This window comes from Nipponia nippon, unplaced genomic scaffold (genome assembly GCF_047370975.1).
Source record: "Nipponia nippon isolate SJK-2023a ecotype South Korea unplaced genomic scaffold, ASM4737097v1 scaffold_33, whole genome shotgun sequence".
Classification (NCBI taxonomy): domain Eukaryota; kingdom Metazoa; phylum Chordata; class Aves; order Pelecaniformes; family Threskiornithidae; genus Nipponia; species Nipponia nippon.
In genome coordinates, this window is record NW_028262351.1 from 3,865,406 (window position 1) to 3,881,835 (window position 16,430).

The 16,430-nt window shown below is 45.8% G+C and overlaps 1 protein-coding gene across 4 annotated transcripts in view; it reads right to left on the reverse strand.

Annotated features, from left to right (window-relative positions):
- LOC104013991 (creatine kinase S-type, mitochondrial) overlaps nt 1–16,430 on the reverse strand; it is an 83,163-nt gene that overhangs the window by 17,841 nt on the left and 48,892 nt on the right. For 2 of the 4 annotated variants that reach the window (XM_087770695.1, XM_087770693.1), the window contains one exon: nt 8,541–10,506. The exons of 1 other annotated variant lie outside the window; for it this stretch is intronic. In XM_087770695.1, coding sequence (XP_087626821.1) covers nt 10,387–10,506 — 120 coding nt within the window. In that variant the 3' untranslated portion in view covers nt 8,541–10,386. Of the gene's footprint in view, nt 1–8,540; nt 10,507–16,430 lie in introns of those variants that run through there. One more of the 4 variants, XR_015707598.1, reaches the window with a different exon arrangement.

Sequence of the window (16,430 nt, forward strand, 5' to 3'; positions counted from 1 at the left end):
TTAAAATATTCACAGTGTTAAGAAATATCAAATTGCCTGTCCACAGCACAGTGTTTGGAGCAGAGTCTAGAGCCTCTCTCACCAGATTTTTTTCATAGACCCATCAAGAATATAAATGCTTTGGGGATTTGAGACAACAGAGGTGAAAACCCAGACCAGTGGATACTGTGGCTTCTTTGGTAGCTCAGGATGAAATCTCCTGGAATATTATGGTTTGAATAATTTAATATTAGTAGGTAGTTAAGGTAGGTAGCTAACTTCCTTTGGATCTACCCCTAAATATATAGGCAATTATTAATATCTGAAACAAAGAATCATAGAATGATTTGGATTGGAAGGGACCTTTAGAGGTCATCTAGTCCAACCACCCTGCAATGAGCAGGGACATCTTCAACTAGATCAGGTTGCTCAGAGCCCCATCCAACCTGACCTTGAATGCTTCCAGGGATGGGGCATCTACCACCTCTCTGGGCAACCCGTTCCAGTGTTTCACCACCCTCATCATAAAAAATATTTCTTCTTTACATCTAGTCTGAATCTACCCTCTTTTTGTTTAAAACCATTACCCCTTGTCCTGTTGCAACAGGCCCTGGCAAAAAGTCTGTCCCCATCTTTCTTGTAGGCCCCCTTTACATATTGAAAGGCCGCAATAAGGTCTCCCTGTAGCCTTCTCTTCTCCAGGTTAAACAACCCCAACTCTCTCAGCCTTTCCTCATAGGAGAGGTGTTCCATCCCTCCGAACATCACACGTGCTTTATGCTAAAATAACATTAATGAGGTGTTAGAGTGCGTCCAAAGAAGGGCAACGAAGTTGGTGAAGGGTCTAGAGCACAAGTCTTATGAGGAGCGGCTGAGGGAGCTGGGGTTGTTTAGCCTGGAGAAAAGGAGGATGAGGGGAGACCTTATTGCTCTCTACAACTACCTGAAAGGAGGTTGTAGCGAGGTGGGGGTCAGTCTCTTCTCCCTAGTAACAAGCGATAGGACGAGAGGAAATGGCCTCAAGTTGTGCCAGGGGAGGTTTAGGTTAGGTATTAGGAAAAATTTCTTCACCGAAAGGGTAGTCAGGCATTGGAACAGGTTTCCCAGGGAAGTGGTCGAGTCCCCATCCCTGGAGGTATTTAAAAGACATGTAGATGTGCTGCTTAGGGACATGGTTTAGCAGTGGATGTGGCAGTGATAGGTTAACGGTTGGACTTGATGGTCTTAAAGGTCCTTTCCAACCTAAATGATTCTATGATTCTGTGATATAAAAAAGGATTACATGGCATGATTAATTAATGAGTTCTACTGACAGATCGCTTGAACCTATACATTTTGCTTATATGAAAACCTCCACTGAAGTCAATGGTGCCTCATGTAGTGAGGATTCAAAGAATTAAGCCAATAGATAAGATACAGTAGTTGTTACTGTGTGCTGAGAGGAGTGCAAGGCTTATGAGGTTCCTGGGGGTGTCTGAGGGGGTTTCTGGGCCCCCGGCACCCTTGGCCTGTGTGTGTGGAGGGACCAGCTGGCAGGTCACAGATCTCGTGAGAGGGGTGGGTGAGAGTTGGGCAGTGTCGGCCGTCCCCATGGCCAGTTCAAATCGCAGAAGCTGCATATAACCAGCCCATATGGAGTGCCAGTGACCAGGATGTGCAAACAGGGAGCGGTGTCAACTGGGAGAGGTGTCAGCAGTTCGCAGGAGAAGAGCAGTGCACGCTGCCAGTTGCCAGACTGCTGCCTGCTCTGCTCACCAGCAGGCTTAGGCTGCAGCCCCAATGGTCAGCCCAGCTAGCTGGTGGCTGTGCAAGCCTACCCGGAAGCTTGAGGTCTCCAGGGAATTAGAATTAGAATGATGATCTCTTTCAAAAGAATGACAATTTTATAAGTAAGTAAGTGGGCCATTTTTTTTCTGATAAGTATAAGGAGACTGTGACCTGCTGAAAGAAAATGGTGTCAACCCAATGCAACTGCAAGGCTGAGGCTGAAACCCAAACAGAAGCACTACAACCTACCTGTGCTGACGTCTCCACCCAAACAGACCTCCTAAGGACTGAAATAGCTGTCCAGACCTTAGGTTACATGGAGCTCCAGCACCTGGAAGTCCCCCTAGTACCTGAAGGCAGCAGTGGATGTCATAGCTGCAAGTGTGTCCAGCTAGAAGAATTCTTCATACAAGTAGCTATGGTACAAGAGGAGCTCAACAGGCAGCGCAGTATCTGGGAATGTGAGTGGAAGATCGACACATGGTATTGTACGCTGTCCCAGGCTGAGTAACAGCCCTGCCTTAAGGCTGCACAAGGGGAGGGTAAGCCTGAATACAACCTCGAGCTGGCTGACACAAGTAACCCGCGAGATGAAGGAGACTGGACCCTTGTCTCTGCTCAGGGCAGAAGGAAGAACCTTCCTCCTTCCCCTAAAGTGCCCCTACATAACAGAAATGATGCTCTGGGGTTGGAGAATGAAGAGCACATGAGTAACAGACAGAATCCAGGAGAAGCTGACCATGCAAAGTTGATCCAATCACCCACCTGCATTAGAACCAGTGCCACCAGAAAAGCATGTGAAGTATTAGTAGTTGGAGATTCCTTACTGAGAGGCACCGAAGCACCCATTTTCTATCCAGACAATTTCTCTGTAGAAGTCTGCTGCCTACCGGGAGCTTGCATTCATGACGCCACTGAGAGGCTGCCGAGACTGGTGAACTCTACAGATTATCATCTGCTCCTACTATTCCATGTAGGTTCTAATGATACTGTGACGAGGCAACTTAGAACCCTCAAAAGAGACTATATGTCCCTTGGAGCAATGTTAAAAGGATCTGGAGCACAGGTGGTGGTCTCCTCTGTCCTCCCAGTCAGAGGAAGGGGTTCAGGAAGGAGGAGACAAATTGAACAGGTGAATGCCTGGCTGTGTGTCTGGTGCCATACTCAAGATTTTGGCTTCCATGATCATGGGTCTACCTTTGAGAAGCTGGGTCTGCTGGGAGCTGATGGGATTCACCTGACCACGTGGGGCAAGAGGGTCTTCACCAACAAGCTGGCCAGATGTCCTGGTTTCAGCTGGGATAGAGTTAATTTTCTTCTTGGTAGCCGGTATGGGGCTGTGTTTTGGGTTTAGGGTGAGAACAATGTCGATGATACACTGAGGTTTTGTTCTTGCTAAGTAGTTGCTAAGTGGTACTCACAGTGGTCAAGGACTTTTCAGCTGCCCATGCTCTGCCAGGTGCACAAGAAGCTAGGAGGGGACACAGCCAGGACAGCTGACCCAGGCTGGCCAAGGGGCTATTCCATACCATGTGACGTCATGCTCAGTATATAAACTGGGGGAGTTAGCCGGGGGAGGGGCAACGATCGCTGCTTGGGGGATGGGCTGGGCATCGGTCGGCGGGTGGTGAGCAATTGTACAGTTATTGCTTGCTTTGTATTACTATTGTACTATTATTACTTGTTGTTGTTGTTATTATTATTATTATTATTATTATTACTGTTCTATTTTTATTTTACCTTAGTTATTAAACTGTTCTTATCTCAACCCACGAGCTTTCCCCTTTTGCTCTTCCGATCCTCTCCCCCGTCCCACTGGTGGGGGAGTGAGCAAGCAGCTGCGTGGTGCTTAGTTGCTGGCTGGGATTAAACCACGACACCAGACTTACAAGGAGGGCTTTAAACTAGACTTAGCAGGAGAAGGGGATGGAGTTTTGAGCAAGAGAGAAGAGCCGGGGGCTGCTGATGCATTAGGAACCAACAGGGGAACACCTGTGAAATGCCTCAAACAAATTAAGAATTGTTCCTCCAAAACTGTGACATGTTCGATAGCCCAGCTGAAGTGCCTCTATACCAATGCACGCAGCATGGGTAACAAGCAGGAGGAGCTGGAAGCCACTGTACAGCTGGAAAGCTATGATATAATCAAAATCACTGAAACATGGTGGGATGAATCACATTACTGGAGTGCTGCAATCGATGGCTATAAACTGTTCAGGAGGAACAGGCAAGGAAGGAGGGGTGGGGGGGTTGCCCTCTATGTAAAAGAATGGATTGACTGCACAGAGCTGTCTTTGAAAAACAGCGATGGGCAGGTTGAGAGCTTATGGGTAAAAATTAGAGGCCAAGCCAACAAAGGGAACCTTGTGGTTGGTGTTTACTACAGGCCGCCTGACCAAGGGGAACCTGTAGATGAAGCGTTCTTCAATGACAGGAAGCATCATGCTTGCAGGCTCTGATGCTGCTGGGGGACTTCAACCACCCTGACATCTGCTGGAAAAGCTGCAGAGCAAGCTGTAAGTGGTCCAGGAGACTCTTGGAGTGCATGGAGGATAATTTATTAATCCAGGTGACAGACAGCCCAACCAGAGGAGAAGCGTTACTGGACCTGTTGCTTACCAACATGGATGAACTAATTAGAGAGGTCAATACTGTGGCAGCCTGGGCTGCAGTGATTCTGCCACACACATTTAACTGCTGCTTCCTCTCCCCTCCACCCTGTGGGTCCCACGGTTCAAGGCTGGACCGAAAAAAAAAATGGGCCAAGGCCAATTGTATGAGGTTCAACAAGGCTCAGTGCCGGGTCCTGCACTTGGGTCACAACAACCCCATGCAACATGGGCTTGGGGAAGAGTGGCTGGAAAGCTACCTGGCAGAAAAGGATCTGGGAGTGTTGGTCGATAGTCGGCTGAATATGAGCCGGCAGCGTGCCCAGGTGGCCAAGAAGGCCAATAACATCCTGGCTTGTATCAGAAACAGTGTGGCCAGCAGGACTAGGGAAGTGATCGTCCCCCTGTACTCAGCACTGGTGAGACTGCACCTTGAATACTGTGTTCATTTTTGGGCCCCTCACTACAAGGAGGACATCGAGGTGCTGGAGCGTGTCCAGAGGAGGGCAACAAAGCTGGTGAAGGGTCTAGAGCACAAGTCTTATGAGGAGCGGCTGAAGGAACTGGGGTTGTTTAGTTTGGAGAAGAGGAGGCTGAGGGGACACCTTATCGCTCTCTACAACTACCTGAAAGGACATTGTAGCGAGGTGGGGGTCGATCTCTTCTCCCTAGTAACAAGCGACAGGACAAGAAGAAACGGCCTCAAGTTGCACCAGAGGAGGTTTAGATTGGATATTAGGAGAAATTTCTTCACCGAAAGGGCAGTCAGGCACTGGAATAGGCTTCCCAGGGAAGTGTTTGAGTCCCCATCCCTGGAGGTATTTAAAAGATGTGTAGATGTGGTACTTAGGGACCTGGTTTAGTGGTGGATGTGGCAGTGTTAGGTTAACGGTTGGACTCGATGATCTTAAAGGTCCTTTCCAACCTGAATGATTCTATGATTCTATTTTTCTATGCCCTGGTGGAATTCACAGTCTTGAGGGGTATGGGCCAGGTGAAGAGTAGAGTCAGGACCCTGAATTTAGGAGAGCAAACTTTCAGTTCTTTAAGGAATTAGTGGGTGGGACCCCCTGGGAAACTGCCCTCAGGGATAAAGGAGCAGAACAGAGCTGGCAGATCTTTAAGGACATCTTTCTCAGAGCGCAAGAGCTCTCGATTCCCACATCTAAGAAATCAGGCAAGGAAGGCAGGAGACCAGCATGGCTGAGGAAGGACATCCTGGTCGAACTAAAGTGTAAGAAGGAAATGCACAGGCAGTGGAACCAGGGACATGTATCCTGGGAAGAATATAGGGACGCTGCCCAGATGTGTAGGGGTGGGCTCAGGAAAGCTAAGGCACAGCTGGAGCTGAATTTGGCAAGGAATGTGAAGAATCATAAGAAGGACTTCTACAAGTACGTTGGTCAGAAAAGGAATATTAAAGAAAATGTACCGCCCCCTGATAAATAAGACAGGAGATTTAGTGACAAGCAACATGGAGAAGGCTGAGATATCCAACACATTTTTTGCCGCAGTTTTCACTGGTAATCACTCTTCCCACATCTCTCAAGCACCTGAACCTCAAGTGTGACCAGAACCCCCTGCTCCTGACCCCTGGTAATATGGTTAGCATAACTAATGCCATTTGACCCTAGCTTTCTCAGGAGCTGACTAGAAATGGGAAATGTTTTTCAAGAGACTTAGCAATAAGACCATTTCTCTGGCATGATCTGACATTCACTCCTAAGGGCAAAATGTCACTATGACTGCTAGGGAACTGTGGACAACTTGGCATGTTTTAGTTCTAATTAATAGTGGAAGAACCCAGGGACAGGGGAGAATAGGATTTTTAATGGACAAAACCATGTCTGAATGCTGTATCTGGCACTTCAGGTACATATACACAGTGAAACCCTGCCATGTTAGAGATATCTCAATAAATATGTGCATAGCCCTGTAGAGGAACTAGCTGAGGTTCTGAAAGCCCTATGAACACATTAGCTCAGGGCTGCACATGGTCTGCTTAGCCCAGCTACTCAGTCCTGGTGCATGGCTATAGTGATGAAATTACATTGCATGAGATGCGTGAATGAGCTCCAAGTACTAGTTTGGGGATTACTGGACTGCATGCCCTAGACGTATCTGTACCTACAGTAGCAATGGGCACCTTGGCAGTGTCCTTTGCCTGCCCTTGTAGATGTGAAATGTGTTCTGCTGATACTGTTAAGGGATGTTATAAGTGGCTGCCGCCTCCAGCAGCTCTGGGCCCAGAAATTCCTCCTGCCCGGATGCTCGAGCCCAGCACGGTGCACCCAGGCTGATGGATGTGGCTGCTGCTTTCCTGTTTGCAAGTTCAACCAGTAGTGAAGCTGAGTATGTATCCCAGAGAGACACACACACACACACACACATACACACACAAACACACTGACACAGCCGACTACATAGACTGGCACAGACAAGGCACTGCCTTCAACAGCACCTACATATAGAACTCACATAAAACCTAAATATAGACAGCCAAGTCCCCTTCCTCCTCTTGGGCTGGTAAGGACTGAAGTTCACTAGTGAAAGCACATGTGCCCCTACTCTCTAGATTTACAAACACATGCACAACCCTCAAGTACCAGCACTGCCCCTCTGTCCATCCGATACCCCTGCCCAGATCCTGAGCCCTCTTACCTGCTCCATGGGTGTCCTACTCACTGGCTAGTCCAGTTTGGTGCTTGCTAGCAAACGGATGCATGCACTCGCACACTTCTCTCACAGGCACTCTACACTCACAGGTCCCCCTGAATACCAGCACAGACCCTCTGCCTGCCTGATACCTCAGCCTAGACCTGGGGCCTCCTACTCGCCAGCTAGTCCAGCTTGAAGCTTGCTAGTGAATTAGAAATGCACACACCCATGCACACCCGGTTTGGGGAAGATAAAAGCACTCACCCCCACCCCCATCCCAGCAGCCAGCACCAGGCACACAGGCTGTAACCTGTGGTCCCACTTCAGCCGCACATGCTGAGCCTCTCACTCTCCTCCCTCACACCGGTCCTCCCAGTAGTTGCGCCCAGGACACACACCGGTCCTGCCTCAGTGACTGGAACTGAGACCCCCACTCATTCCAGTTAATGGCACCACAGGCACGGGGCACCTACACCCCCAATCTGACTCCAGTTGCTGGCCCCATATCCACTCACACAGGTCTTGCCAGTAGCTGGCACTTAGTTCTTGCAGCACTCACACACAGGACAGAGAGTGAGATTGCACAGAGAGATAGTTAAGATTTAATGAGAAGATAGGACAGACTGTGGTGATCAGGTGCAGGGCTGGGTCAGACAAGCAGACAACTGGCCCCTTTTATACCCCTTTCTATCTGTTACAGCCTTTGTTCCTCCCCGATCCCCTTCCCCTGCACATTCCTTCATCATTTTGTATAGTTCCACCTTCCCACCCCTTCCCCCCATGCCCTGCAATATCCTGGACCCTCAGGTTTGTATCCTTATCATTTGCCTGCAGTTTCTTGATAGCCCCTCAATTAGTGTGACTTCTGGTCATTGTCTCTGTTATTGTTTGTTTGTCAGGTCTGTGCCTCTGGATGTTTTGCTTATTGCCTCCCCCTTGTCCTTATCCCATTTTGACAAGGTCCTTGATCAGGTAATCTTACTGAAATAAATGTTCTTGCCTTCCACATACCCTTATCAATTAGTGTGACTGACCAGGTTTGGTTCTTGCTACTCCCTCCCTTATCATCTGTTGGTCGGGTTTGTATCTCTATGTTTTGTTCCTTGCTTCCCCCCTTTCTTTTTATCCCCTTTTGCATTGAAAAGGTCCTTGACCAGATACCCTTAAGGGAGCTGTGATGGGTTGACCTTGGCTGGATGCCAGGTGCCCACCAAGCTGCTCTATCACTCCCCCTCCTCAAATGGACAGGGGGAGAAAAAAAAATACAACAAAAGGCTCTTGGGTGGAGATGACAGGGAGATCACTCACCAATTACCATCATGGGCAAAACAGACTCGACTCGGGGAAATTAATTTAAATTTATTGCCAGTCAAAGGTCAGAGTAGGATAATGATAAATAAAAACAAGTCTTAAAACACCTTCCCCCCACCCCTTCCTTCTTCCCAGGCTCAACTTCAGTCCTGGCTTCTCTACCTCCTCCCCCCCCCCGAGCGGCACAGGGAGACAGGGAACGGGGGTTGCTGTCAGTTCATCACACATTGTCTCTGTCGCTTCTTCCTCCTCACACTCTTCCCCTGCTCCAGCGTGGGGTCCCACCCATGGAAAACAGCCCTTCACAAACTTCTCCAATGTGAGTCCTTCCCACAGGCTGCAGTTCTTCACGAACTGCTCCAGCATGGGTCCCTTCCACGGGGTGCAGTCCTTCAGGAACAGACTGCTCCAGCAAGGTCACAGGTCCTGCCAGGAGCCTGCTCCAGCACAGACTCTCCACGGGGTCACAGCCTCCTTTGGGCACATCCACCTGCTCCGGCGTGGGGTCCTCCACGGGCTGCAGGTGGATATCTGTTCCACTGTTAACCTCCAAGGGCTGCAGGGGGACAACCTGCCTCACCATAGTCTTCACCATGGGCTGCAGGGGAATCTCTTTTCTGGCGCCTGGATCACCTCCTCCCCCTCCTTCTTCATTGACCTTGGTGTCTGCAGAGTTGTTCCTCTCACATATTCTCACTCCTCTCTCCCGGCTGCTATTGCACAGCATTTTTTTCCCCTTCTTAAATGCGTTATCACAGAGGTGCTACCACCATCGCGCTGATTGGCTCAGCCTTGGCCAGCGGCGGGTCCATCTTGGAGCTGGCTAGGACTGACTCTGTCCAACATGGGGGCAGCTTCTGGCATCTTCTCACAGAAGGCACCCCTGTAGCCCCCCCCCCCCAAAACCTTGCCATGCAAACCCAATACATGAGCAGATACTCTCTTACATACCCTTACAGATACTATTCCCAGCTCAACAGCAACACAGACAGCACATTCACCAGAACATATTTTGATTTTTTTCTTCGGAGAAAAACTGGTGTTTTGAAAGGTTACTGTGAAACACTGAATATGTTTCAATATGCAAAAGAGAAGCAAAGGGACCGTAACTGGCTGCTCACCACATGGAATAGCAGTGAGCACTGAGAAGACTTTACTCAGGGTGGCAATACATCCTAGGCACTTGGATGACTAGTGCTGGAGCCTGGTCCCCATTACCTGGGACCTGAAAACTGCAGGAAAAGACTGGAATAGGCCATGCTGGGCAGGCTTCTGTTGGATACAGAATATCAGCAAACTGATATTTGTTACTGCTGATTTTTGGTCCAGCTTGCTGCAGCCTAAGGCCACAAGCAGTGCCTGAGGGAAACACCTGAGAAGTGACCTGGTGAACTCTCCAGGGCTAAGAAAGTCTGAGGGTTTGGGATGAAATGGTAAAGAAATTTGTCTGCAAACCAGTCCTGGACAGAGAAGAGACAGCTGCCATACAGAGACACCAATGAGTTCCAGATGACAGGTCAAGTGGCGGACTTCAGAGACTGAAGCCATTTGCAGCTGCCTACTCTAGTTAACTATTGAACTTACCATGATGTTGAATGCTGAAAAAGTAACGAGCACTTTATAGCACCTGCCCTTCAGACTGACTGATTTTGGCTGTCTGGACAGTCACTTGAGAGAAGTGCTTTGGTGAATAAAAATCAGGTGCTCATAGAAGACTGCGTAAATATGGCCATAAGTGCACATACAGGCTAGAATTAAGGATTTGTGCTTTTTGCATCATTCAATTAATACTTTCCTTATCACCAGCCAAGAAAGAAAAGTTCAAAGCCTAGGTAAAGCTCGCTGAGTTGACAAAGGGAAAAGGGAAGCAGTCCCCACAAAGTGGTTGTCCTACTAAAGCTGCACTAAGACTAGTTTCTGTCAGTGCAACCAGGCATCTAAAGAGACGTTAGGTATCAGGCAGTGTTTTATTACAGAAGGTATTTATACAGAGATATACAGAGGTGCCTTTCTGTCAAAATGGCAGCCATATTTCCATCATTAACAGTCATCAGCCGCAAGATCACTTCCTGCCAAACTGAGGTAATGGTGGTGGTACTTTAATGTCTTGACCTCTTTCCAGTTTCTTCTCACAGTCAACTAGATAGTTGACCCCATCAATGACAATCTGAACTAGTTCTACCTACAACAACAATAAGAAAAACAATAATAATAAAAGATTTAGGTAACGCTGTTAATAGAGGAAGGAAAAAATTGGCTTGTACGGCAAAGACAGCAAGTAAAGCCAGACCCAAGGATGGCCATAGACACCCTGGCATAGAGATCACATATACTGTGGCACAGGGAGTACGGGTCATGCACTGGTCCAGTGGAAGCCTATAGTAATTCCCTTCTCCCTACCCCTTCTCCTGTTTGTGCTGTTTGGCCTTCTGACAATAGAAATTTTCAAATAGGCCCCTAAAGTTATTTATTTCCACCAAATTCTGCTCCTACACATATCCCTATATAAACAAACAAACAAACAAACAGAAGTGCTTAAATAAAATGTTTAGGCATGAGTTTAGAGACCCATTTCAAATGTGACCACTCTGAGGGTACAAGATCCTCCTCAGACATTTGCTGAGAACTACAGCCTGGCACAGCCATGGATTCCCATCTGCTGTGTTCTCAGCATTCACATATTAGGACAAAGAAACTGAAAAGGCAGTGCCATGGATGTTCAGAGTAAGCAGGCAGTTCTCTCTGAAGCAACAAATGCCAGTGTAAGTAAAGAGGTGCTGGTATTTTGCCAACAGCATCTTGTGAGGTTTGGATTAATGTCTTTATCCAAATGCCTTTGGGCTTAAAAGCTGTTGAACATTTGTCTGACATTTGGCAAATGACTGCAGAGACTACTGGCACTTTGTCTGTCTTCTGTAGAAACGGGGGGAGTTGTATTTTCTTGATGGATAGGAATGAGAGATATGAGTAGTACTGAAATGATTCGAAGAATCATGCAGAGCCCTCCCTTACTGTTTAGCATACCTAAAGAATCTGTACATATGTGCTTACTTCTTGATGTTTTAGACTATTGTTTTCCTATATTCTGTGAAACACAACAGCTTTATTCAATATACAGTCAGTACTGTAGAAGAAAGAATGCACTGCATCCAAATGGACACCAGTGAATTGCAGAGGATAATCCATTCTTATGTGTTCTATACATCATCAACTGTAGAAACTAAAACTTATTCTATCATATTAAGATACTAGTGTAGTTTTGTGCTATTTAAGTTTAAAGCCATATAGTTCTGTGTGTGTTTCTGAAAAAGCAAAAATTATGTTCTCCTATGAGAAAACAATGTTTTCTTAACAGGGACCCATCAAAATTAACAAGAGGGAAAATTCTTTTGCTATCATGATAGTGTGTGTCTAATAATCCTACTTCACCTGAACCATGTTTTTTCAGATTTTCATTTTGATACAGAAATATTAAAGAGCATTTTTTGCTCACTGCGTAAAGTAACTAATAAAATAGGCAACCACGGGCTAATATTTAAAGGCCTCAGTTCATCCAGGCATTTAAACACTTGCCGAAATATAAACTTTTAAATATGTGAGTTGATCTAGCAACACATTTAAGTACTTGTTTAAATATCTTGAAGAATCAGAGCCACAGGCAACGTAGCCTCATGAAAGCAATACAGGGATATGGTGAGCTGAGCAGGCTTACTGAAGACTGCATCCTTGGGCATAACAATTAAAACCCATGAATATTTGAGATTAGATATAGAATATTTAAACATTTACTACAAAAAGACAATGAAGCCAAAAAGAAAAGGATCAGTAATCTGTTCAGTTTATGGTTAAAAAACCAAAATAGCCCCTTGTACAAGAGCCCTCAGAATGCTACATATACAAAAGAATTTAAGCAAAAGCAGGCCTTCCTTGTTCCTTTCTCTCCCCAGGCTTAAATCAAAATTATAACAACCAGAAAAATATCAACCTGACACTCTGGCAATTAATATTAACTATCCGAAGATCATAGGCAAAAAAAGAGTGAACAAAGATACCATTGATCATGCATAAGTACAACTAAAGACTCTGACACTTCAGCAGACAAAACTTCTCTTTTGGGGGTTTGAGGATTATAAATATTATCAGACAGAACAAAACCAAAGTGACTTTTTGAACTTTCACTGTGACACATTCAGCTGCACAGTCTTGCCTGTATCAAATACCAGAGTACATGGAATGCCTTAATATTCCTTTTCCAATTTACTACAGTCTTTGTTTGGGCTCCACATATGCACCTGCCTAATCTACCTCTTGTAAAGGAGTTGCAGCATAGCTGTGAATCCCAGGGTTCTGATACAGAAGTTTCTCCCTCCTCATTCCTTCACAAATTCTTACTACTGCATCTTTTTTGCCCTTTTGCATTTTTTACTCTGCTGCCCTGTGCTCACTGAACCTAAATCATAGGCCCTGTTTGGCATTTAACCTCTCTCATTTTCTGTACCAGTCTTTCCAGATTGCCAGCACAGCTCTCAGTGGCCCTAGAGCACAAATTTGCCCTTGCTCTGCTTGCTGACATTCCACTGTTACCAGGAAGGCATATACTCCTCTCCTGGCAAACACTGGAAGGAATCCCCCAAGAGCCATGTTTCCAGCTGCAGCTTCAGGAATAGTCATTATTGTAACACCCTCTTGAGTCCATACAAATTCCAAAGAGGAAAAAGTGCTTAACCCCCCTGTTTTCTGGACTCTCGGCAGAAGGCCAGCTCAGCTGCTCTTTAATGGTCACTTGCAGCTGCTAAGAGAGGCAGTCTCACCTTCCTTGCTGTGTGTTTCCAGTTCCCAAGCCTGTACCTCCCTTGTGCTCGCAGGAGAATTTATGTGAGCACAGTCAGCTGAAAACTAATTGAAATGGGGGTGCAAGGAGGGGAAGAGACACACTCATTTCCCCAATCCAGTGGTACCATAAGCCCTGAATGCTGCTGGATGCACAGGGTAGGAGGGAAGCGGTCATTCTTTCACATGACTGGGAGTTGGTAGGATGGCAGGACTAGACTTTTGGCCACAGTCGTTTAGACTGACTGGCTGAAAGAGCTCATCAAACCAGAGTCTTATACTTCTTCAAAGGCATGTCTCACTCCACCTGCAGCACCATACATTCCCCTGCAGATGATCATGAGTTGCTCATTCCCTACCATGATAACTCATCAGGTGCCTTTATGCAGGGAAAGATGTCCTACTCATTCTGACAGGAGTGTCAACATTGCTGATGCTGTTTTATTAAGCCCAGGAACAACATTTCTCAGGTAGAGGGACTCATCCTAAACTCATGCTGGCTTTATATCATCTATAATTCCTTCGTTTTCAGCTGATGTGCTCTTGATGTACACTGGCACTGATAGGATTGGATTCAGACACAGAGCAGCATCAAAATTTGCAATTCTATATTGCATAGCATAGTGATATCTTTCTTTGTAATCTTTTTCAAAATTACTGAAGAATACAAGATATCTTGTCCCCAGCATAATTCCTCCACAGGTAGTGACATGCCAGGACTCCAGACACCATGACATTGTTAGCTTCACAGTAGCCAGCAAGCTATATTACTGATTTTTCTTAATCTTCATGAAATGGTTCATTAGCAATCTTTAATGACTGGTTTGTTAAAACTTAATACAAAGACTAAATCCCATTGTCTCTTTATTGTGACAGTGACTTATTTTCAAGGGATTTGCTTTTACTATAAAGCATTTGGTGGCTTAGCAGTTTATTTTACTGTCTTTTACAGACCAGCTGTGTTGGGAAATCAGAGGTCTGAATTTGCAACCTCCAGGAGAAAAATAATTTCATATTAAGTTTGCATTGACCAGTAACTGAAACAAAGGAAAAATGCAAACAATTTTATCTTGCTCCTTTAGGAATACAATTCACTTCTGTAAACATATTTACCACATAATGGAATTTATTTTATTATATACTGAAAAAATATGTCCAATAATAATCATTTCTATCCCTTTGAGTTTGTCTTGTCCTCTTTAGATTTAAAAATCTACAAGGTAGGGATTATATCTTATCTATTGGCTTAATTCTTTGAATCCTCGCTATATGAGGCACCGCTGACTTCAGTGGAGGTCTTCATATAAGCAAAATTTATAGGTTCAAGCCATCTGTCAGTAGAACTCATTAATTAATCATGCCATGTAATCCTTTTTATATTATTAGTGTTATTTTAGTATAAAGCACACATGGTGATGTTTCAGACATTAATAAATGTCTATATATTTAGGGCTAGATCCAAAGGAAGTTAGTTACCTACATAAGAAAGGACAAAAGACCCGAATTTGCTCTGTCCCATAGGCAGAAAATGCAGGGTGAGCAAAAAAGGGAATCCAACTGGATGGATGTGAACCAGTTTTAATCTAGTTGCAGTCTAAGTGCATTAGCCCAGGGTTCTATTTGTGTTATGAAATCCTGGCAAGAATCAGTCTGAACTCAGGTGCTGTGCTGCAGTAATAGGACCAAACTGCATACATACCTAAGCTGCTAAAGCCTCTCAGTGCTATGCTGGTCTGTATAAATATACCTTGACAGTACACTCTATTTTGCAATGGAGTTTTAACTTGCAGCAGTCCCCAAGATAATTAAAATTTTGCTGCTATGCAGGCAGGCAGCCTTTCAAATCCTGACCCATACAAGCAGGTTGGCATCTGACACCAAACGCTGTTTTGTGTTGTTAGTAGAGTCCAGTGGAGTAAGAATCTTCAGGAGACATCTATCCCACTAGAGCCTGCCCAATTGACCATAACTGAGAGGTTAGAGCACTCACGTGGGAAGTGAAAGACATATTTGACAGAAGATTTGAACCTGTATTTCCCATCTACTAGAAAAGTGCTCGAATCACTGGGCTTACAGGGTCTTGCAAGGTTAATTTTTATCTATCTCAGTTGTTCTTGACATGTCCAAGAATGAACACAGTCCTGATCTCAGTGAGGAAAGGGAAGCTGTATAGCTGTGCTACAGGATTTAGTATATGACTTGGAGTAAGGATTTGGCTCAGATAGAGCTAATGGAAGTGGGCTACAACTATTTCACACTGCTGGTTTTTTTCCCCATTCACCTGTAGATTTGCTCTTTGGAGCTGTTCTGCTTTATAAAATACTTAAATATTAAACTGGAAAGAGGTCTGGGACCTGAGTGTTCTAGGAGAACAACTTCACCATCTGTCACCCGACACTAAGGGGAAACCACCAGACTGTAGGGTCATTTCCACTCTCTTTCTGGCTCAGCGAATATGCATTCAAACTGAAATAGCTTCAGAAGAAGTGTCTGAGATTAACCCATTTCATCTTAGCCTACAGCCCAACAGAGAGGGCTCAGACATGACAATTCAAATCTCTGCTCTACAGAAGGCAGAGGACTGATTTAAATCCAGTTCTCTTGCATCCTGTGCTTAGTGTGACATTGGACATGTAAGATGGCACCAACTCCTCTTCCTCCATTATTTTGGTGTGAAAGGACTGGCCTAGTTAGGCTGTCTAACTGTAGATGTGGTGGGTCAAGCTTAGCTGAATGCCAGGTGCCCACCAAGCCACTCTATCACTCCCTCTCCTCAGCAGGACAAGGGGGGGGGGGGGGGGGGGGGGGGGAGAAAATAAGATGAAAAACTCATGAGTCGAGATAAAGGCAGTTTAATAAAGAAAAGCAAAGGCTGCACATGGAAGCAAAGGAAAAAAAAAAAATCTCTACTTCCCATCAGCAGGCAATGTCCAGCCACTTCCTGGGAATGCGTATGCGTATGCGTAGTGGTTGCTTTGGGAGCATAACATAACAAATGCCCCCCTCCCTTCCTTTCTCTTAGCTTTTATTGCTGAGCATGATGTCATATGGTATGGAATATCCCTTTGGTCACTTCGGGTCAGCTGTCCTGGCTCTGTCCCTTCCCAACCTCTTGCCCACCCCCAGCCTACTGGCCTTTGGGGCGGGGGTATTGGAGATGATACAGCCCTGATGCTGTGGGAGCACTGCTCAGCAGTAGCCAAAACACTGGTGTGTTATCAACACCTTTCTAGCTACAAATGCAAAGCTCAGCACTATGAGGGCTGCTATGGGGAA